The 24,557-nt window shown below is 42.3% G+C and overlaps 1 protein-coding gene across 1 annotated transcript in view; it reads left to right on the top strand.

The window, feature by feature from the left end:
- SNTB1 (syntrophin beta 1) overlaps nucleotides 1–24,557 on the top strand; it is a 235,607-nt gene that overhangs the window by 187,405 nt on the left and 23,645 nt on the right. The window contains exon 5 of the mRNA XM_021088981.1: nucleotides 22,222–22,361. Within this exon, the coding sequence (XP_020944640.1) occupies nucleotides 22,222–22,361 (140 nt within the window). The remainder of the gene's footprint in view (nucleotides 1–22,221; nucleotides 22,362–24,557) is intronic.

Below are 24,557 nucleotides of genomic sequence, written 5' to 3' on the forward strand. Positions count from 1 at the left end.
TCACATCTGGAATCATTCATACGTTTTCTTGCTTTTTTTGTATGTCACTCTAAGTTTCATGAGGGCAAGGACTACTTGTGCCTTCTTTGCTATCCAGTTTCTGGAGAACAGTGACACTGGATGTGCTCAGAGACGATGTGAGTGGATGGAAGACCTTGAAACAGTGGAATCAGATATGAGACCCAAAGGATGCTGTAACATAGAAGGCACAAGACATGCTGGGTGGGAGGGAGGTGGTCCTACATCCCAGGCCTCCTCTTGACTGCTGCGCACTGGTCAGCATCCGGAGCTTGCTTCCTCTTGGCTCCCACTTCGATTGGTAGGGCTGCGCTAGCTGTTTAGTATCTTGAATGTCACTCTTGGTGCCACAGTTAAACTTTACTGACCTTACAGTTCTCTTAATTATCCACCCCATGAATCAGAACTCTCTGAAACTGGCATTTTTAAAGTCTGAGAAGATGGAAAATCAAAGCAAGAGAAGAGTATCTGTTTTGGGGTTTTTTTGTTTTGTTTTGTTTTGTTTTGTTTGTTTTTGGTCCCCCAAACTGTTTTTCCCCTTTTCTCTTTTTAACAGCTGTATAAACATTTGAAAAAAAAGTCATGGGAACAGGGTGTGGGTAAAGTCTCATTTGCAAAGGAATCTGTTATTTGTAGAAATATTTACAAAAGCCAGCAACATCCATGCACGTGTTTTTCCAGGTGTGCACATCGGCTTCACTGACCATGTTAGCACTTGCCTTGAATGGTGTGTGATGCAAAGGGAGTTTCAGAATTGAGAATAGCAATGCTTCTGGACTAGGAGACAGTGGAGTTGGAACTTACATAAGCCTCATGATGCGTAGCAGCAGCTACCACAGTTTCGAATTGGATATTTATTGTTTGACAATTTATGTAACATCGATCCCCTCTGCCAGCTTATAAGCTCTATCTGGGGTGTCCATCTGGTTCTGCTTGTCCCAACATGCTCAGCTCCTAGCCCAGTGCTTAGCATATAGCATGTGCTCAAAAATATTTGTCCTACGAACAAATGCTTATTACCTCATTTAGTTACGATGGCCTGTTCTTTTTTTTTTTTTTTTTCCGCACTGTACAGCAAGGGGATCAAGTTATCCTTACATGTATACATTACAATTACATTTTTTCCCCACCCTTTGTTCTGTTTCAACATAAGTATCTAGACAAAGTTCTCAATGCTACTCAGCAGGATCTCCTTGTAAATCTATTCTAAGTTGTGTCTGATGAGCCCAAGCTCCCGATCCCTCCCATCAGGCAGCCACAGTCTCTTCTCCAAGTCCATGATTTTCTTTTCTGAGGAGATGTTCATTTGTGCTGGATATTAGATTCCAGTTATAAGTGATATCATAGGGTATTTGTCTTTCTGGCTCATTTCACTCAGTATGAGATTCTCTAGTTCCATACATGTTGCTGCAAATGGCATTATGTCATTCTTTTTTTATGGCTGAGTAGTATTCCATTGTGTATATATACCACATCTTCCGAATCCAATCATATGTTGATGGACATTTGGGTTGTTTCCATGTCCTGGCTATTGTGAATAGTGCTGCAATGAACATGAAGATGCATGTGTCTCTTTTAAGTAGAGTTTTGTCCGGATAGATGCCCAAGAGAGGGATTGCGGGGTCATATGGAAGTTCTATGTATAGATTTCTAAGGTATCTCCAAACTGTTCTCCATAGTGGCTGTGACAGTTTACATTCCCACCAGCAGTGCAGGAGGGTTCCCTTTTCTCCACAGCCCCTCCAGCACTTGTTATTTGTGGATTTATTAATGATGGCCATTCTGACTGGTGTGAGGTGGTATCTCATGGTAGTTTTGATTTGTATTTCTCTTATAATCAATGATGTTGAGCATTTTTTCATGTGTTTGCTGGACGATGGCCTGTTCTAATGATGTGAATGGATTCTTTTTTAATTGTTCAGCTTCTTAGTTTGACCTAGGACCATTTATTTATAATTTTTGTCTGAGTAGCTTTCTAGCAAAGCTTTCAGACATTTTTCATACTTAAAAAAATGATGCTTATAGATGACTTAGCTTTTCTCATGAACGGGGTCAACTGTAGATCATTAGTGACTGTTATAATAAGAGCAGTGGGAAGAGATTGAATATTCTCATTATGAGAAAGTCGTCAAATTAAACTCAAGTGGTCTGTGGTTTGGTTTGGTTTTGTTTTTTACTTGTTTCATAATCACCATATCCTCTTCTTCAACGGAACGGTTGTTGACACCAGCTGCAGTACATCTATAATCCATCACGCTGTCACAGTTAATATGTTTTCTACCCCAGACCTTACACTCCCCACACGGTGAGTTTAAAGCCAGAGTTATTCTTAGACATTCCTTCCTGGAAGAGAGTAAGGAGCTCCCAGAGTGGCTGTGCGTCTCCGGCAAATCTTATCTAGAACAGCGTGGAAGCCTTTGATCTCCAGGTCTTCAGATGGATGAAGGAAGAAAGTGACTCTAATGAAAAAGGTCAGCCGTTCTCTAAGGGTCCAAAGGTGGAGGTGAGGTGGATGAAATCCAACTGAGTTTGGTAAATGAAAAGCGCATGAGAAGATGCTGTCGGAAGAAATAATTGTTGCAAGCAAAAGATGACAAGAAGCATGTGCTTGGGGAGTTTGGGATGGCTAATTTTCAGAACTTCCCGATGATCCCAGGACCAAGGAAAGTCTGGGAGACCAGTGTATGAGAATCCATGATGCTGATGTCAGACATGTGATGGTGTATGTTCTGTGGGTTACCCTCTTTCGCAGATGTTTTCATTAGGAACATATGTTCGGTATGCGGAAGTTCCCAGGGCCAGGGCTCAGACTCACAGCAGTGACAATGCTGTCTCCTCAACCTGCTGAGCCACCAGGGAACTCCAAGTTAACTTTTTTATGTTTATTGCTTATTTACTGTCTTTTCTGCCTTGTCTACTTTCCACCACCATTAAGTTGCCTGAGACACTGAGCACCATACCACCATACCTAGCATACAATTTATGCTAAATAAATGCTTATGGAATAATGAATGAATCAGTTATGAAAGCAGGACAGAAAAGAAATGACATTTTTTTTTCCAGAAAGCAACATTCTTTTTTAAGTTCTTAATAGTGTACCACAAGGAGTTCCCATGGTGGCTCAGATGCTCAAGAACCCAACTAGTCTCCATGAAGATGAAGGTTTGATCCCTGGCCTCACTCATTGGGTTAAGGATCCAGTGTTGCCATGGCTGTGACATAGGCCTGCAGCTGCAGCTCCGATTCGACCCCTAGCCTGGGAACTTACATATACCACAGAAGCAGCTATGAAAAGATAAAAAGAAAAAGGAAAAAAATCGTGTACTACATTATCAGTTTTATACATCTGAAGTTAGATCTCAGATTTAATTACTATGAGGGTAATTTTATATGAAACCTGTCATTAAAAGCCCTCCTGGGAGGTTCAAGATCATCCAGAAAATGTCACATTTGGAAAGATTTCAACTCTGACATGGTATAACATTTGAAACACTGCTTCCTTGTCTCATTTAATTCTGCTGAGCTTTTGTAGGATGTTCAAACGTTCTTGCCATTGTCCTCATGTTTCTTTTACTCCAGAAAGGAGCACATTGACCACAAAGATTTTTTTCATTGCGTTAGGGAAATCTGAAGGAAAAAACATTCAGTTAGAGAGAGAAAGAGAAACACATGTTACCGGGTGTTTTCACAGTTACTTTTCTATTTGGAAATAACATATCCTGTTTGATAACGACAAAGAGCGCACCCACAGACACGAAAGAGACCTCTTTTCAGAGTAGGAATTGCCTGGATGTGTGATCCAACCAAAGGCACATGAACTTGGATATTTAAATAAGCCTGATGGGGTGGAGGTGGAGGACATGCCTATGTTGGAACTGGTAGAGGAAGGTGACTACGAAGGAATATGAAAGCTGGAGCTAGGAGATATTATATCATATGTCCAATTGACTGGACATATTATTACTCTTCATAATTTCCGTCATTCTAATTATTTTAGTGAAAAGAAGGAGAGAATACATATTGGGTGGGCAGCTAGCAGTTATTCCCATAATAAGTAAAGACAGGAGTTCCCATTGTGGCTCAGCAGGTTAGGAACCAGACTAGGATCCATGAGCATGTGGGTTCAATCCCTGGCCTCGCTCAGTGGGTTAAGAATGCCAGGAGCTATGGCGTAGGTCACAGACGTGGCTCAGATCCCACATGGCTGTGGCTGTGGCCAGCAGCTGCAGCTCTGATTCGACCCCTAGTCTGGGAATTTCCATACGCCTCGAGTGAGGCCCTAAAAAGTGAAAAAAGAAAAAGAAAGAAGGTAGAGACAAAAAAGAAAAAAAAAAATCATGAAAACTGTTGGTTAATGACTAGAGTTTGGAAAAACTACCATGCAGGCATCAAGTGCCCGTGGATATCACAGTAGGAAGAAATGAGGGGAAATCCCTGAGCAGGGCCTATCACAGCTAAAAGGCTTACTTGGGCTGAGACGCCGTTATTCAGGTCAGCTCAGTGCAGCAACAAACATTTGTCATAGGATCAGAGACACTGACTAAATAGTAAAAATAAATAAATAAATAAAGGGCTATGATCCAGTGTCAGAATGAGTTATGTGGACCAGCGATTTCCGAAGTGGGATGGGCATTAGAATCGCCAGAAGTTGCAAAGAATAGAAATGTGTAGTGTCAGTCCCTAGATATTATGATTCAGTAGCTTTGGGATTCAAGAATCTGTACTTTTGGAGTTCCCATTTTGGTTCAGCGGGTTAAGAACCCGACATAGTATCTGTGAGAATCCAGGTTCAATCCCTGGCCTCACTCAATGGATTAAGGATCCTGTGGTGCTGTGAGGAGTGGTGCAGGTTGCGGACAAGACCCGGATCCCATGTATCTGTGGCTGGGGTGTAGGTTGGCAGCTGCAGCTCCGATTTGACCTTTAGCTTGGGAATTTTCGTGCGCCGAAGATGCTGCCCTAAGAAGGCAAAAAAAAAGAATCTGTATTTTTAAGAAGTGCCCCAGTGACTCTAAGGCAGAGAATCCAAGGCAGCTGGTCTTTGGAAATCATGGGTAGAAAACACTATGATTGTGGTCATGGTAATTAACTCTTTTTGCTACTGTTCTCGAAGGATCACACACACACCACTTCCCAGGGCCCTTGCCGTAAATGCAGGTTCACAGTGCCACTCCCAGCACCTTTTGAATAACTGGATCGTAGAAGGGCAGACATCTGAATTTGTCACTAGCAGCCCAGCTAATTCAGAAGCAGGTGAGCTGCACACCAAATGTTGAGAAACACTGATTTTTGGGAATTTCCTATTTGCCAGGTACTGTATTCTGTACTGTAACCCATGTATACACATTATCTGATTCCATCCTTCTAATAATCACATAGGAGAGGGCCTTTAATTACCCCCATTTTACAGATGCGGAAACTGAAGCATGGAGAAGATAACTGGGTCAAGATCATACTGTAAATAGCTGAGCTGACGCTGAGACGAGATCTGTCTGACAACAAGATTTATGATCTTAATACTAGATTGCCTCCTTGCTTCCAGGAGGTCAGAGAAAATAAATGAATCTTCCCAGTTGGGGCAGGTTTTATGAAGGCATTTAAACAAAAGGAGGATAAGTGGACTTTGGAATTTTCACTTGGTTCTTGGACACATAAAGTTTGAGACATCTCTGAAAGGAATCCTTTTTAGTTAGTTATAAAACTTTTGAGAGATCCAACTGAAAGCAAGTGTATTGATCTCGTTTTCATATAGTAAATAGTACTATGATGTCTGATGTTAATGAATGGCTGTTAGAACAAGCGTGACTTTAGAAAATGCTGATGTGTTGTTGGGGCCAACAATCTACATTTTTTTTTTGCATTTGATAATCTTTTTTAAATTGAAATATAGTTGATGTACACTAGTATGTTATTTCAAGTGTGAAAAGTGGATACAAAAACAAGTAAACTTGTAGTGCAAGTGATACGAGTGAAGGGAGAGCAAAAGACGGAAGTTTGTGATGTTTCTTGGAAAACTGAGGTTAGGAGAAAATGTTGGGACCTTGGCTTCAAGATTTATCAACTTAAGGAGTTCCTGTTCCACTCAGCGGAAACGAACCCAACTAGTATCCATGAGGATGCGGGTTCGATCTCTGGCCCCATTCAGTGGGTTAAAGGATCCCGTATTGCCCTGAGCTACAGCATAGATCGCAGATGCAGCTCAGACCTGGTGTTGCTGTGGCTGTGGTGTAGGCTGGCAGCTGTAGCTCCAGTTCGACCCATAGCCTGGGAACTTCCATACGCTGTGGGTGTGGCTCTAAAAAAGAACAACAACAACAAAGACTTAGGTACTCAAAGTTCTTGAGACGCAGTGCCCACAATGACAAAGGTCTTTATAATAACCCTCTAACATGCTACTCAGTCCTAGTATGTTAATAATTTGTCATTTGCATATAGCATGAAATGATCACAATGAATCTAGTAACCACCTGTCACCATACAAAGTTATGACAATATTATTGACCATCTTCCTTGTGCTCTATATTCCATCGTCATGACTTATTCCTTCAAAGAACTTTTGGTTTCCTCCTTCAAGGGATAAATAGAATCAGGAAAGAGATAAGGTAGCCCACGGATACAGCGAAAGCAAAACAAAGGACACCAAAGCCTAGACTATTTTTTAAAATAACTTGCTCCTTTGGATTTAATGATAATGTTGCCAACTGTCTTTCAAAAGATAACTTTAAAAAAATCCGAATTTCTGCTGCCTATTAGCATCCCTTTAAAGGGCATATTTCCTGGGCATTAGAGAAGTAAAGGCTGTAAGTCAAAGATAACTTGTTTACCAACAGGGACTGTAATTGAAATGGCCCTTTGGAGTTAATGAAAGTGTAAAATAGCTTTTCCCCAGCAGACGGAGAGGAGTCTAATTTAATTATCTGTGAACGTCACAAATTAGAAGCGGCCTTTCATCCATTTCTAGAAGCTGAGTGTGGAGGACTCACACCTAGTGAAGGGAACAAGGAATTGGAGCCACGGGTGTGTGAAAATGGAAGAGCACAGTGAGCACAGGCTGCTGGGTTCCAAGGGCAGCAATGTTTTGGTACCACTTATGGTGTGCATTGGGGCCTAAGACACCTAGTATGACCTCAGTCCTTCAGCGTTCAGCCAGAATCTACTGAGCACGCCCTGTATCCCAGGCATTATGCAGGTACCATGATACCTAGAAACAATATGGAACCATGAGTACATGAAGGACACGCCTCCCACAACAAGAGGGGAATTTCCAGAGGTTGACTTTTCCAAAGTTAGAAGGAATAAGTAAGGGGACAAGACTGAGTAGCATGTTAGAGGGTTATTATAAAGACCTTTGTCATTGTGGGCACTGCGTCTCAAGGACTTTGAGTACCTAAGTCTTTGTTGTTGTTGTTCTTTTTTAGAGCCACACCCACAGCGTATGGAAGTTCCCAGGCTACGGGTGGAACTGGACTACAGCTGCCAGCCTACACCACAGCCACAGCAACACCAGGTCTGAGCTGCATCTGCCATCTATGCTGTAGCTCAGGGCAATACGGGATCCTTTAACCTACCGAATGGGGCCAGGGATCGAACCCGCATCCTCATGGATACTAGTTGGGTTCGTTTCCGCTGAGTGGAACAGGAACTCCTTAAGTTGATAAATCTTGAAGCCAAGGTCCCAACATTTTCTCCTAACCTCAGTTTTCCAAGAAACATCACAAACTTCCGTCTTTTGCTCTCCCTTCACTCGTATCACTTGCACTACAAGTTTACTTGTTTTTGTATCCACTTTTCAAATGGAGACCACGATCGTATTCCTTCTAGAGAGCCACTCTCTGTGCCTAGGAGCGACATAAGACTTTCATGCACCCTTGCATGCACACACACACACACACACACACACACACACACACGTTTTGAGGATGGAAGTTGCTCTTAGCCGATCTCTCGTGATAGCCAATACCCACTCTCATACTTAAGCCTTCAGCTAATTCAGGTCACACTTCAGCAGAATTTTGGGGCCTTGGAGGAGCACTGAGGACTTGTCGAAACCGTCTTTGTTAGACCTGTGCATGTGTTTGTGGTGATTGTGTTTGTGTGTGTTGTGTATTTCTCAATAGGTAGGTGCTCCCAGTTTAAGAGCAAACTGGCAGTCTGCAGGCCGTGTCTTGGTTAGAGGCGTATTTTCCTTGGTCTCCGAATTGTTTACTTTTACTTTTATTTTATTTTATTTTATTTTTTGGCCGTGCCCTTGGCACGCGCAAGTTCCCAGGCCAGGGATCAATCCTGCACCACAGCAGTGACCCAAGCCACTGCAGTGACAATACCCCATCTTTTTTTTTTTTTGTCTTTTTGCTATTTCTTGGGCCGCTCCCGCGGCACATGGAGGTTCCCAGGCTAGGGGTCGAATTGGAGCTGTAGCTGCCAGCCTATGCCAGAGCCACAGCAACTTGGGATCCGAGCCGCATCTGCAACCTACACCACAGCTCACGGCAACGCCGGATCGTTAACCCACTGAGCAAGGGCAGGGACCGAACCCGCAAACTCATGGTTCCTAGTAGGATTCGTTAACCACTGAGCCACAACAGGAACTCCCAATACCCCATCTTTAACCTGCTAAGCTACCAGGAAACTCTTCTTTTAATTTTTTACTACATAGTTTTTAAAAATTTATATAGAAGAAAAATAATAATGAACCTCCAGGTGCTCATAACCCAGTTTTAATAATTGTCCATATTTTGGCCACCTTGTTTCCTCCATACCCATTTTGCAAGGAGAGGGCTGGAGAGAACATGCTGGAGATTTTTGAAAAAATGCCAACCTTTCTAACACTTCACTCCATACGTTATTTTCCTAACTTGAATGAGTTGCCATCTGAGGTAGGAAGAATAATGGTCCCCCAAAGATGTCCACAGCCTAATTCTCAGAGCCTGTGCAGATGCTGCCTTAGATGGAAAAGAAGCTTTGCAGATGAATTAATGATCTTGAGATGGTTGAGATTGCCCTGGGTTATCCAGGCGACCCCAGTTGTCTTACATGGGTCCTTGTAAGAGGGAAGCAGGAGGGTTAGAATCAAGAGGAAAGATGAGCAGAGTTCCCATCGTGGCTCACTGGGAACAAATCTAACTAGTATCTGTGAGGATGCAGGTTCGATCTCTGGCCTAACTCAGTGGGTTAAGGATCTGGCATTGCCATGAGCTGTGGTATAGGTCACAGATGCAGCTCAGATCTCGTGTTGCTGTGGCTGTGGTGCAGGCCGGCAGCTGTAATTCCGATGCGACCCCTAGCCTGGGAACCTCCACATGCAGTGGTTACGATCCTAAAAAAAAGACACCCCCCCCCCAAAAAAAAAGAGGAGAGATGAGGTAACAGAAACAGGAGCAATGTGATGTGGGTCCTGAGCCAAAGAATGTAGGCAGCAGCATCTAGAAGCTAGAAAAGCAAGGAAATGGACTTTCCCCTTAAGCTTCCAGAAGGAAGCAGCCTGGCCAGCACCAGCACCAGTTAGGACTTCTGACTTCCTGAACTGTAAGGTGATACATATCACTATGTTTGTTGTCGTTTCTTAGAACAAGAGTAGGAAACTAACACACAAACTTTTAAAAAGAGGGAGAATTCACATGCAAAGACAGAATTATGGCTTCTTTTGAAAAGTCAGAAGTTGGACAATGCTGTGCCCACAGTCTTTCCTGGTAATGATAAGCCAATGCTGAAAAGAAGCCACCTTATAAGTGGGATGTGGTTAATTTCTTCTTTCCTTTTCTTTTTAAAAAAATTTTTATTATAGTTGATTTACAATGTTCTGTCAATTTTTTGCTGTACAGCAAAGTGACACAATGATACATAAATATACATTCTTTTTCTCAAAATAGCCTCCATCATGTTCCATCACAAGTGATGGGATATAGTTCCCTGTACTATCCAACAGGATCTCATTGCTTATCCATTCTAAATGCAATAGTTTGCATCTACCAACCCCAAGCTCCTAGTCCTTCCCACTCACTCCCCTCCCCTTGGCAACTACAAGTCTGTTCTCTGTGTCCATGAGTTTGTTTCTGTTCTGTAGATAGGTTCATTTGTGCCATATTTTAGATTCCGCATATAAGTGATGTCATATGGTAGTTTGTTTTTTCTTAGATCTGGTCCTCTGTGGTCCCTAAATTTGTGACTCTTTGTTTATCAGTAATGTAGTCACTATAACATTGCTGAGAGGGTGTGTTTTGAATATAGTATTTTTTTAGGCCATGAGCTGGAAGGGTCAGAAGCCACTTAACTTTCTAGTGGTTCTAATATCTAGAAAAATTGGGTAGCTACAAATATCTAAATGCTATTTCATAGCCTACTGTACTCATCTGTTATATGTCCCTAAACATATGATATGTATTTGATTTAAAATTACACAGTACGTTAAATTGGACTTAACTATCTTAGAATTTGCAAACATTTGTATTGGGGTGAATAGCACCCATGAAAAAATGGCTTTACTAAAATAACACAAATAAGCAAATTAAACTTATAACGGAATATTTCATGGCCTTTAGAAAATAAACTATGTTTCATTTACTAGCCCCTTAACTGTGCAGTGGAGAGTAAACATAACAGACTAATTTTGTCTCAGCTACTTGTTATAAATAGAAATATCCCTTTAGTGGAACAACTTATTATGGGTTATGAGTCATTTACACCTAAGTCTTGAATTCCTTTAATCAAATGTGAGACTTGGAGAGTCAAGAGCTTTGATTATTAGGAAGGGAGTTTAGGAACTTGGTTTAAACTGGTGTCTGCCTTGAGTGAAGCCTCATGTGCCAGGAGGTGGGATCAAGAGGGGCAAAGGGACGGCCCCAGAGAAAGAGCCCGCTGCACTGTTACACAGAACCACCACGGGACCCCATGCTCTGCCGCCAGCTTGTGGTGTCACAGCCCAGTTCCCTTGCGCCTTCCCTTTCGGCTCTCACATCATTTTCCCACGTCACCCCCTTTTTCTTATGGGAAGCAGCTTTGTAACGTGAAAATATCACAACTTTGAACACAGGAACCCCGGTAGAACCTTGGCTTGTATTCTCTGAACTACAGTTTCTTCTTCTAGAAAATGGGGACAATAATAAATGGCCCAAAGTGTTGAAAGGATTAAGGGAGGTGAAACAGCCCTGTGCTTGTATTATTTCCTCGGGCTGCCACTAACAAACTGCTACAAACTAGGAGGATTAAACACCGGAAATGGATGGTCTCACAGTTCCGGATGCTAGAAACCCAAGATTCTGGTGCTGATAGGGTTGGTTCCTTCGTAGGGCTAAGAGGGAGTGTGGGTTCCTTGTTTCTCTCCTAGCTTCTAATGGGTTTCTGGCAACCTAAGTTGTTCTGTGGCTCGTAGAGGCATCACCCTGACTTCTGCCTTCATGTTCGTGTGATATGCTTCTCGTGTGTTTGTTGGTGTTCAAATTTCCCCTTTTATAACACACCAGTCGTGTGAAATTGGGGGCCATTGTAGTCCAGTATGAATTAATTCCATCTGCAATGACCGTATTTGCAAAAATGTTCATGTTTTGTGGTATATGGAGTTAAGACTTGACATATGAGTTGAGAGGAGGGAGCACCCCACTGTAACCCCTAACATGCTCATCATAGCGTAGGCTCTTAAGATGTGTCTACTCTCTCAGCCATGTCCTTCCTTGATACAGAGAATTTTTTTTCCTGTCATGTGGATTTTAAACCATCAGATGTAAATGACTCCAAATCTAATATCACTTCACACCCTTCAGAATGACTATCATCAAAAATACAACAAATAAAAAGTGTTGTCAAGGATGTGGAGAAAAGCGAACTCTTGTGCACTGTTTGTGGGAATGTAAATTGGTGCCACTTCTATGGAAAACAAGATGGAGATTCCTCAGAAACTAAAAATAGAACTACCATATGATCTCAGATTCCACTTCTGGGTCTTTACCCGAAGAAAACAAAAATACTAATTCAAAAAGATACATCATCCCAATGTTCATAGCAACATTACTGTCCATAGCCAAGATATGGAAACAACATAAGCGTCCATCAGTGGATGAATGGATAAAGAAGATGTGGTGTGTATATACAATGGCTTATAGCTATAAAAAGAAATGAAATCTTGCCATTTGCAACAATATGGCAGGAACTAAAGGACATTATGCTAAGTGAAATAAGAGGACAAAAACTATATGATTTACATGTGGAATCTTAGAAAGAAAGAAAGAAAAATAGATGCATAGATACAAAGAACAAACAGGTGGTTGCTAAAAGAGGGGCAGGGGAAGATGAAGAACTGGGCAAACTAGGTAAAGGGGATTAAGAGTTATAAAATAAATAAGTCACAGGAATATAATATACAGCATAAGGAATATAGTCAATAATACTGTAATAATTTTATATGGTGACAGAGGGTGACTAGACTTACCATGGTGACCATTTTGTAATACATTTAAATGTTAAATCACTCTTTGGTACACCTGAAACTCACATAATATTGTACATCAACCACGCTTCAGGAAAAACCAAATTTAATATGTCATGTTCTCTTTAAACCTTTCTCTCCTAACTACTGCTTCTAACTTACCATTATTTATAAGAGACTCAAAGATATAGCAAACCCCAAATAATTCTGACCTTATTCAGTTATAATATTGTATCATTCAGGCAGGGCACAGAGTTGAAATTTACTTTCGGACTTTTCTTAGAAAAGGTTGAGCTGAGCAAACAAGTAAACAAGATGAAAATGGGATGTTTACAGGTTTAAAAGAATGAATGACTCTGAAGCCCTCTCAGGAATTCACTTTCAGACAAACAGCAGGGCTTCCTTCCCAACAGCTGGTGTTTGGAAGGGTCCAAAGGAAATGGCCATGTCGTGGGGGAAAACCCAGGATCTTCCCAGTTGAGCCAAGGCACCGAGGGGGCTACAAATAAATCTTCTGACTCTAAATGGAATGGTTGGTGAATAGTCTTCTAGGAGTTGAGGCTCATTAATGAGAGATGGGGCTGACAGAGTGGGCAGGTCTAGATCAAGCAGTATGAATGAAGGAGGTGAAGCAGGCTAATGGGCATGGAACCAGGGTTTTGCTGGAGGAAAGGAGAGAAGAAGCTGTCTAGTAGTTAAACCTAACGTGGGCAGGGAAATAAGCAGGCAGTTTCTCAAAGTGGACATGGCAAAGGAGACATATAGCAGAATCCAGTTTGAAGCTCAAGTTTATGGCCAGGATTTCTCCCAGAGTGCTGAGTGGTGGGGGGTTCACGGTAGGATTTGGATGATATTGCTACTCATCTCTTCTCCTTTCTGGGGTCCCCAACAGAAAGCAGCAGAGGATGATGTGCTAACAGGAAACAAGAGGAAACCTATTTATGAATAGCTAAGCAAGTGCCCAGTAGACCCTAATGCCAAACTCTGATGAATGTTGGATTATATGGAACAAGGCTGAAGTGCTGCACCTTGCCTGCTTCCTGTGGCCCCTCTTGAAGCAGGGATGCTTGGATATGGAAACAAGTCCATGATGTGGACCAAAACGGCCAGTCTACCTGTAGGATCAGCCCAGCATATATTTTCTCACCAGGCAGACCCAGGGGTTGGGAGTGATTGGGTAGTGACCGCAGACACCCACTTCTGACAAACATGACAATGACTGCTATTTAGAGTCCTAATGACAGTTGCTAGATCTGGACAATTAGAGTCATGGCACTTCTTTCCTTAGAGGAGGGAGTTAATTAGATTGAGGTGGAGAAAAGGGCAGAAGGAGAGGAGTGGAGCTCTTCATCTCTCATAGTAGGTGTTCCAGTGGCTGTTATTCTGCTTTTCAAAAGGTGGAGGCAGGTGTAGGGTGAAAAGTCATCCCAAAGTTAACAAGGCACAGGCTCGGGTGGAGAGATCTCATTCTTTCAAGTCGTTAGGCTAAGGTTGATTATGTTTAGCCTGAACTCAACAGTAAAACAGAAATACACAGTAATCCAAGTAGAATCCAACCATATTTTTATTTTTTATTTTATTTTTTTGGCTGCACCTGTGGCATGCGGAAGTTCCCAGGCCAGGGACCAAACCTGCACCACAGTAGTGACAATGTTGGGTCCTTAACCAGGGAACTCTGCAACAATCTTATTTAAGCATGAAGAGACTGTGGGATCACTTCCTGGAAGGTAGTTTAGAATGATGTCATTTTGCAGAGCTGTCTCATGAGGAATAAGCACATGAGGCAAGATAATGGAAGGGCCACAGTCACGTGATTGAAATGCTCTGCTCTCATCGCAGCCATGTGATGAGGACTAGACCTTCACCTGGCTTCCACCTCCTCGTTACGTGATGCTGTATGATGAGAGGAGGTTTAAAACCCTGGCTGTGCACTTACCTCCCAGGATATATGTAATCTGCCCTAAGGTTGGCCTCATTATGAAATCCTGGGAACCAAGTCATTCCTTTTAATAGCTCCATCAAAGGCCTCCGTCAGAGTACATTAGCATCTGACCTTCTGCATACTCAGTAAAAGAACTTTTAAGAAATCTTCTCCAGGTTCGTAAGTATTCAAAGGGAAAAAAAGAAAACTGGAAAACTGACTGAAAGTGTGATGGGTTCAGACCATTTTCTTATGATTAATTTCTTATCTCAGCCCTGTCTCCCCAAGTTCATGTTCACTCGGGACTTCAGAGTGTGACCTGATTTGGAAACAGAGTCTTTGCAGATGTAATTAGTTGAGGTCATATTAGAATAGGGTGAGCTTGGAGTTCCAGCTGTGGCTCAGCGGGTTAAGGACCTGACCTTATCTCTAAGGATGCAGGTTCAATCCCTAGCCTCACTCAGTTCAATCCCTAGCCTAAGGATCCAGCATGGCCACAAGTTATTGCGTAGGTTGAAGATGGATCTCAGATTCGATGGTACTGTGGCTGTGGCATAGGCCTCAGCTGCAGCTCCAAATCGACCCCTGGCCCAGGAACTTCCATATGCCTTGGGTACAGCTGTAAAAAGAAAAAAAAAAGAAGAGGGTTAGATCTAGATCCAATGGCAGATGTCCTTGTAAGAAGGGCCTAAGACACAGAAATAAGTCCATGTGACAGCAGAAGCAGAGATTAGGATTGTGCAGCATGAAGCCACAGAACGCCAGGGAATACTGGTCAGTCGTTTTACCAGAAGCTAGTAGGAGGCAAGGAAGGATTCTTCTCTGGAGCCTCTAGAGGAACCATGGTCCTGCCAACATCTAAGGGCTCTAAACACCAAGGTCTTACCTCACTAACTTGCCTGTGGACTCCAGTGAGCATCCCAACTGTGAACTTGGAATCTGGGGCTTTATTACATGTGGCTTATAGAAGTCCAGAGCCGGGTTCAGAATTTGGCAGGTGGGAGCAAGCTTGAAATCGGGGACCATTGCTGTTGGTTGTTGTGAGGGTTGACATATAAAAATGATGCTCTCCTTAAGTGTCCCATCATCGGCCCCTACTCTTCACTCCATGTTTTCACTCAGCCTTCTCTGACATTTTTCATCATTGTCTTGACATCCATCAAACGGAACGGATCACTCAGCTGCCTCCCCGCAGTAAGCCACCCTTGAATTCAACGTGTGGTCCAGGTGCCAGACAATTTGGGAATTGTGTGAGAGGAGAGGAATGAGTCCTGGGAAGCCGGGTTCCCACAGAGCCCTGTCCTGAACCTCCTGTTTCTAGCCTTCCTTCCCTTTCTGCTCTCCCTTCTCTTTCTTTCCGTGCTCCTCTGCCTTGTGGTGTGGATGCCCCTGCTGGCTTCTGGCTGCTAGGTCTTGAGGTGGCTCTGGAGCAGGCTGAGTGGGACTTGCCTAGGGGTTCCCTGTCCTCCCCGTGGTCGCATTTAAACATCTTCCTCTTCTCTTGATGAAGTGGAGATGGTCTTATTTGCCTCTCTGAAAGGTGGGGCAGAGGTTAGTTATCGAGTGTTTGTAAAGCATTTGGAAGTTGACAATTGCTCATTATTTTACTCTGGTATCTTGTCCTGTGTTCTAAATACCTAGCAACGAAAGGTGAAAAGGCTTAAATCAAAAAGTTGTCAAAAAAAGAAAAAAAAAGTTGTCGAGATAACCACAATCTCCAAAACAAAGGTTGTGACGGGGACATTCTTCCTTTCTGAACTTTGACTCTACTGTCAGTCACTCCATCTATTCTAGACCTTCCTTCCTGAGCAGGATGGCTGGAAGAAAAAGTGTACTTAAGGTTTGCAATGGGGGTAGTTAAACTACCAATATCTGCCACAAGAGAAGTGCTTTGTGTACATTGTCTCATTTAATCATATAATATGCAGAGGAGGCCATGATTAGCATGTTAACACCTCCATGAATAAGTGCTTATAGCAGTTCTCAGCTGAGAACTGGTAAAGCCAGATTTTGAAGACATCGTTTGGCTCCAAAGACTGGCCTCTTTCTGCCACCCTGGGCTCAGGTGGAAGGTGGGAAATAAATATGCTGGGAAGAGGGAGTTGGTATGAACAGAGAAGAGACTCAGGCGTTGTTTTTTTGCCCTGTGAACAAAGTCCACTGAACAGAGGGATAAAGCAAGAGTCTAGAAATAAAGCAGTCACAGCCTAATTAGCAGGGAATTGTAAACTGAAAAAAAAAAATCTGATTTTGAATTTGGAAAAGTTGTTAGTGATACTTTAGTCTTATCCCATCCTTCGGTAAATTAGGACATTAGAGCTAGTTCACTCAGAGTTTTTCTTTCTTCCTTCCTTCCTTCCTTCCTTCCTTCCTTTCTTCCTTTCTTCCTTCCTTTCTTTCTTCCTTTCTTTCTTTCTTTCTTTCTTTCTTTCTTCCTTCCTTCCTTCCTTCCTTCCTTCCTTCCTTCCTTTCTTTCTTTCTTTTTCTTTCTTCCTTTCTTTCTTCCTTCCTTTCTTCCTTCCTTCCTTCCTTCCTTCCTTTCTTTCTTTCTTTCTTTCTTTCTTCCTTTCTTCCTTTCTTCCTTTCTTCCTTTCTTTCTTTATCTTTTTAGGGCTGCACCCACAGCATATGGAAGTTCCCAGACTAGGGGTCGAATTGGAGCTACAGCCACCGGCTTACACCACAGCCACAGCAACACCAGATCCGAGCTGCGTCTGCAACCTGCACCACAGCTCATGGCAACACCAGATCCTTAACCCACTGAGTGAAAGCAGGGATCAAACCCACATTGCCATGGATCCTAGTCTAGTTCATTAACTGCTGAGCCATGAAGGGAACTCCCTTTATAGAGCTATGATTGACATACAGCTCTGTATAAGGTTAAGGCATACAGCACAGTGAATTGACTTATATACATTACAGACTGATTACCACAAAAAGTTTAGTGAACATCCACTATTTCATAAAGATACAAAATAAGAGAAAAGGAAAAAAATTTTTTCTTTGTGATGAGAATTCTTAGGATTTACTCTCTTAGTAACTTTCGTATCTAGCATATAGCAGTGTTCATTATAATAATCATATTGTGTAGCACTAGTATTTATCTTATAACTGGAAATTTGTACTTGTGACCATCTTCCTCCAATGCCCCCTCCCCCACTCCACCCCGGTAACCACAAATCTGATCTCTTTTTCTATGAATTTGTTTGTCTGTTTGTTCATTTGATATATAAATGACCTACAACACTATGTTAGTTCCCAAGTGCCAAACCTAGTGATTCAATAGTTCTCTATGTTACACAATGATCACCACAAGAGTAACCAATATTTTTAAGGCTTGCCTGCTTACTGTGGGCAAGACACTTTTACAAAAATTTTGTATAAATTCATTTAATCCTTACACTTCTGAGAGGCAGCAGTATCGTTCTTTTCTTTGCAAACACCTTCAAAAAGGATCCTGAAAGTTTTCCTTAAAACCATCTCTCTGAAAGTCATCAACAGATTCTAGGTATATTAGAAGAAATGAGGTCAGTAGTTTTCAATGTTTGTTAGAAACTCCACGCAGAGGTGTGCACTGTGGGAGGATAAAGGCATAAAGTCTGGGCGCCCAACCAGGCTGCAACCCTATACAAACCCTCTTTCAATCGTTTCACATTTTTTTTTATGACCAGGTGACTTTTGAGACCTGTCTCAAATTGAGGATTCAATGACCGCATCCCTCAATTCTTTTTTAAATTGAGATGTAATAGACATGTGACGTCGTGTAATTTTAAGGTGTGCCGTGTGTTGTTTTTAGACATTCATATCTACTTCCCTCCATTTGTACCAATGACTTCTCTCCTCTCTCTCATAAATTCTTCTTGCCATTTTGTCAACCTCTTCTCTCATGCTCTGCAGTGATGACTATGGGATAGAGCATTCAGCTCACCGCAATTGAATAACTTCAGAATTGAATGTCTATTTCCCTGTTTCTTTCCTCTTAGCTTCTTCATTCAAAAACTGATCAGTTCTTGGGACGCAGACCTCTATAGCATCTGTCGATGGTGGGAATCTGGGATGGAGATGGACATTGTCACAAATGTTTCAGGAGTCACATTTCAATAAAATGCAGATGCATCCCCCAAACCGTAGCATTAACCTTGGAGAATGTTTGGGTGCCAAGAAATTTGGATTTGTGACAGAAGTTGTCACTGAACAACAACGTAAATGCTTGAGTCTGAAGAATTTTTTGGCCTCCTCGTGGCATAAGAAGTTCCCAGGTCAGGGATCAGGATCCTTTAACCCACTGAACCGGGCCAGAGGGATTGAGCCTGCATCCTGGTGCTGCAGAGATGCAAGAACTCAGAAAATGTTCTTGAACAGCTTTACAGTGTGAAGCTCATATGACCCAAAGTATGGTTTTAAAAAAACCTGTTCTTTCGGGAGTTACCTGGTAGCCTAGCATTTTATGACTCAGCCTTGTCACTGCTGTGGCTCTGGTCACTGCTGTGGCTCAGGTTTGATCCCTGGCTCAGGAACTTCTGCATGCCTCAGACATGGCCAAATAATAATAACAATGATAATGATAATAATAATAATAAAATAAACGAAAGACCTTATAATGGAAAAAATAAAAATCATTATTTAAAAAACACAAAAAACTTTGTTCTTCAACATGAATTTTTTTTTCCTTGGAAAGTTGGTTGTTCTCATGGGCAGACTTCTACCTTTGAGCACCTACACAATATTAAAATCAACAGTCTGCGCACAGGAATGGTGGAAATTGCCCACTCTGAGTATTCTCACAACAGAATGAACATATCCACGCAGGGCTCTTTAATAAACCACAAAATATTTTAGGGCTTTGGAATTATTCATATCTGTCGATACCACTTGACATGTGGGTGAGTTTATGATCCCACCAATAGAAAGCATTTTACTGTTGGTATTCACTGTTGAAGTTTATTTTGCAAACTTAATACTGTTTTTGAAGGATGGTGCTTAGTTGTGTTCACATTTAAATGACTGGTTCCAGTCAAAGTTAATGGATCAGATCTGACTAGGTGAGTAAGACAGGCACTTTGGGAAGATCATTTCTAGCTTTCCAGTCCTATTTAATGAGCTGGAAAAGCAATTTACTAGGTTTAATGTAGAGGCTGGAAAAAATGTATTCGAGACCCTCCCCCCATCAACACTTTACACTTGAGCCCATAGCTTATTCACCTTGTAGGGTCTGGTCCATCGACTTCTCTAACAGTTCATTTTGACCTCTTGAAAATGCTGTTGTTCCATTGAAAAAAGTAATAAGCTAAAACTGAAAATTTTTTTTGTATGTGTAAAATGCGTAAAGGGAGAAATAAGCCGGGCAGTCATTCACATTCTAGTATAAATAACTTTACAGGGGATTTCTTCATTCTAAATAGGAAATGTTCATTTGTAATTATTGGAAAAGGGGCATTGAGAAATAAAGGTGATCATTGTGCAGTGGATTCTTCCCGGGAGGAGAATGAATTGATGTTGTCAGCACCAAAGATACTCTTGGCTCCCCTTACAAGTTTTCCCAAGGAAAGTCAGTAATTTGTCATAGTATTACCATTTCCAAAGAGTACCATTTCTTGGTATGTTTCAAAATCAGTGAGTCTGCCATAATTTTGCCACCCTAATTTTACCTTCCCACCTTCCAGGCACAGTGCTCAGCATACAACATGCACTTTACACTTAATCTCTTCTCCAGCCCAATAAGGTACATGCTACTAAGCAAGTTTGAAACGGTGCTTATTCTGCCCTGGGCTATGCATTTTAGATATTTTTAACACAACAACTCTCTGATATAGGTACTATTATTTCCCCCATTTTATAGATATAGAAACTGAGATACAAAGAGATTGACTGACTTACCCAAGGTCCCATAGCTAGCAAATTGTAGAGCTATGTTCAGGCATTTGAGCTCCAGAGCCAGCAACCACTGTTGTATATGATGTTATTATTATCAGTGAGGAAATAGAAGCTCAGAGAATAATAACTTGCCCAGAGTCACAAAGGCAGTAAATAGAGCAGGGACTAAGATTCGGGCGGCCTATAAGCTACATAACCTACAAAGCTCAAACCTCATATTATCCCTTTGATCATTCATTTCTAAAGCCACATACACTTGCTTCAACCTCAATACAGATTTCACTGTGGCCCTTAAGAAAAATTAATGATAAAAATAGAAAGGGAAGAAGTTAACTTTATCATTTATTTAGCTTACTAAATACTAGTAATACTAGTAAAGTATGTAGTAATACTGGCTTACTAAATACTTATTTAGTGCTGTTTACATAATTCTGAATAGATTTGGGATAGTGGTTTATTATGAGAGGGTTGAACCTTTTCTGGATTAATTGCCAGTGTCAAAGACAGTCATAGCTTCATTTAGAGAAGTGTTTCCTATCTTTTTTTTTTTTTTTTTTTTTTTTTTTGGCTTTTTAGGGCCGCACTTGTGGCATATGGAGGTTCCCCGGCCTACACCACAGCCATAGCAACTCGGGATCCAAGCCATGTCTGCAAGCTACACCACAACTCACAGAGCGCCAGATCCTTAACCCACTGAGCGAGGCCAGGGATCAAACCCCCAACCTCATGGTTCCTAGTCAGATTTGTTTCCACTGTAAAATGATGGGAACTCCTTTGTTTCCTTTCTTTAATGAGCATCTTCACCTGCAGATCTTGCTAAAATGTGGGTTCTGATTTAGTAGGTCCAGAATGGGTCTGAGATTCTGCATTTCTAACAAGTGTCCAGGTGACCCTGATGCTACTGGAACATGATCTGTGCTTGGAGTAGGAAGGCTAGAGCATTGAGTTTTTCCAAACTGATCAAAAAGATTTATCCCAGGACCCAGAGTTCAAATTGGAAAGAGGGCGTTTTCATTGATGGAAGAACACTAAGGGAGTTGGGATGGATCAACACTGGGCAGAGGGGTAAATGGCTCATAAGACCTGAGCTACACAAAATCTCAGGATTGGAAGGGACTTTATAGGTCCTCTGGTCCCAAATTCCAGCTGGCATTTGAATTCTTTTGTATCCCTGCCAGATCTTCTCAGCCTTTGAGTCCAAGAAGTATTTGCAATGAGTGGAACTAAACATTCAATAGAACAAGAGAATTTCAAGACAGTGCCGGAATCATAGGAACAGTCTAAGAGCGAAAGACGGGGGAAGGAGCTGTGATGTCTCATGCTTGTGCAGACAGACATTTCCCTCCAAAGTACATTTGTAGAACCTTTGGATATTTACTCAAAAGCTTTTGGGAGTTCCCGTTGTGGTTCAGTTGGTTAAGGATCCGGCACTGCCGCAAGCTGCAGTGTAGGTCACAGATACAGCTCAGATCTGGTGTACGCAGCTCAGATCTGGTGTTGCCGTGGCTGTGGCTGTGGCCGTGGCTGGCAGCTGCAGCTCTGATTTTCCACCCCTCGCCCAGGAACTTCCATATGCCACAGGTGCAGCAGTAAAAAGGAAAAAAAAAAAAAGCTTTCAGACCTTTCCATTTCATAATAAAAACAAGACACTCAACTAGAGATCCAGCTGGGAGTTCATATTCCCCTTTGCATCTGCGTCTCACTCTGAAATAGAGATTTCAGTGTTGACTGGCAAGTAGGATTTGGTGACGGGTGTTTGGCTGCTGGGCTACTTCTTGGCTGCACTGACTATATGTACCAGGGCCCATGAGAAAATTTATTTTCAAGGATCAAGAATCATGCAACCAGGAACGGTTTCTTCTCATTTTGATTTTACAACTTGAAGCAAAGATCACTTGCATTGTTGGGTCTTCTGATTTGGGGGGGGGGGTGCCAGCTTCTCCTTCCCGGTTACTCTTTTCTCAGATTGTTGTCTGATGGTCTATTTCAGGTGCCTGGGGATGGTGAGAAACAGTGGAAGCCTGCCCTGGTTGTACTGACTGAGAAGGACCTTCTAATTTATGACAGCATGCCACGGAGGAAGGAAGCCTGGTCCAGCCCAGTCCACACGTACCCTCTTCTTGCCACCAGGTAGCCATAGTCTTATGTTTGGGTATGATGTGGTTGCCATTTGCAATTATTCTAATCAATCACAATTATTTCAACACGTAATATTTCTGCGTCCTGTTGCAATAGGAGCTGAGAGTTCCTCCAGAATATAGTCACACATGTTTTATCCATGTGGATTGACTATCATTTACAACCAGAGATGGGGCAACACAGAGCCAGAGAGCAAACTGCTTCTCCATCAGGATGGAACAGTGGCATCTGTGACATGGTCCCTATCTAGTCACCTTCCTGGGTCTCCACCCCATTCTGTTTGAGATAACTATACACGTGTGTTTACCATCTCGAAGTTCCCGTGGATTCAAGCAAGCGTCTTCTCTTGGTGGCACAGAAAATGTCATAGGGGAATGTCCCATTGTACTGTGAAAAGTTCACTGAGCAGGAGACCCCGTACTAAGTTCTTCTGCAGTTGTGTGATGCTTCCTATGGAAGTAGAGCTGCCAGGGTCTGTCTGTTTCTCAGGACCTTCAACGCATAGTTATTGCTCATGTCACATTACCCTACTGCATCATAGGCTTACCCCCTTCTTTAAAGGGTTATATCCTGAGCATGAAAGCACATCACACCAGAGTCTTGACTTCAGACCTGGCTTCTGCTGCCAGCTCTTTCTGTATGTGCCTTATGATCATGGGTGTAGTTTTCATTATTCCTATTACCTCTGTTTCCTGCCTAGAAGCTATGTGTGCTAATGTAATATTTGTGGCCTCCCTGGCGCAGTGCCTGGCGATCTCAGACCTTTATGTGTCTGATGAGTGAATTATCAAACAATGTGGGGCAGACTCTGGAAGGAGTTTGGTCCAATGGACAGAGCATAGTGAACTGAGGTTTGGGGTACCTGTTCTGAGCAAGAGATAATCAGAAATGAGATGGGTTCTCCATTCTGAAGGGACTGAGGTGCCAAATGGGAAGGCTCCGGTGCAGGGAAGAGAATGAGACCATGCAGGAGAGCAAAGGTATCACAAAATCAAAATGGCACTAGTAAATAGAGCCGAAACTTCCTAAAATCATTCATTCTTCCAGGTGGTTGGTTATGGAGAACAGCAAGGGTAACCTGATGGCCATTACTGGCCCCAGAGGTGAGCAGAGGAAGCCTTCAGGCCCTAGGAACCAGGCCTAGATCACCTAGATACTAATAAAGTAAATAAAGTGAAATAAAATAGTTATTTAATTTTTGAATCTCCTAAAACTCAAAAATTTTGGCAGGTCCTATTAAAAGACTATTGATGTTTACAAGAAAACCTTAATAAGCAGAATCCAAGCCTACAAAGATTCAGGCTATGTCTTGGGGTTCATTCAAATTCAGCACAATTCCCATCACTTTCTGCAGTTAATACCCACATCCTCATCCATGGCACCGATGTCCAGATTCTGAGACATTCCTGTAATTGAAACCAAAGAAAGATTAGACCACAATCACTGTCTCCCAGTTACTAAGAAGATAAATTGGACTCATGCCTCCTGGAATGGTTTTCAGGAACAAAAGCTCAAAGAAGGTAGTTTCAAGGTGTAAATCTCAGGCAACTTTGGTAATAAAACTTCCCCTAATACGTAGCTTTCCCCTCACAGTTTCTGAGCAGTCTAATAAAGATTGCTTTCTCATTCTTGTATGTATACATTTATTCATTCAGGATTTTAAATGTTTTTCCATCACACTAGCCACATTTCAAGGACCCCGTAGCTTCAGCAACTTCAGACAACACAGATGTAGAATATTTCCATCATTACAGAAAGTCCTGTTGGACAGCACTTCCCTGCAGCATACCTGACTCCCTTATGCTCCAGCTCGAGCAGGTGACTGGACTTGCACCCTCCCCCAGCAGTCCATCAAAAGCTTAAGCTGCCTGGCAGGATGTCATCCTACAGGCTCTTCAGGCTGTCTGCGCAAGCAGGGCCCCAGTGGCCCAGGGCACTCACTGAAAAAAGGAATGGATGTGAACCCACAAAAAAGCAAAGCCCCCAGAAGGAGGCATGGGGCACAGCCACAGTAAATGGTATCTGAGTAGGTTTGGGCGGGGCACCAAAAGCACCTGTCACAGTCTCTGGGGCCACGGGGATGTCAGGGCTGGGTTGTGAGCAAAACACACGAATAGCCTAAAACCATAAGCTTGCATCCAATATGGAAACAGGGAAATAGAGACCCTCTTTAGTGCAAACTGCATT

Source organism: Sus scrofa, chromosome 4 (assembly GCF_000003025.6).
Source record: "Sus scrofa isolate TJ Tabasco breed Duroc chromosome 4, Sscrofa11.1, whole genome shotgun sequence".
Taxonomy (NCBI): domain Eukaryota; kingdom Metazoa; phylum Chordata; class Mammalia; order Artiodactyla; family Suidae; genus Sus; species Sus scrofa.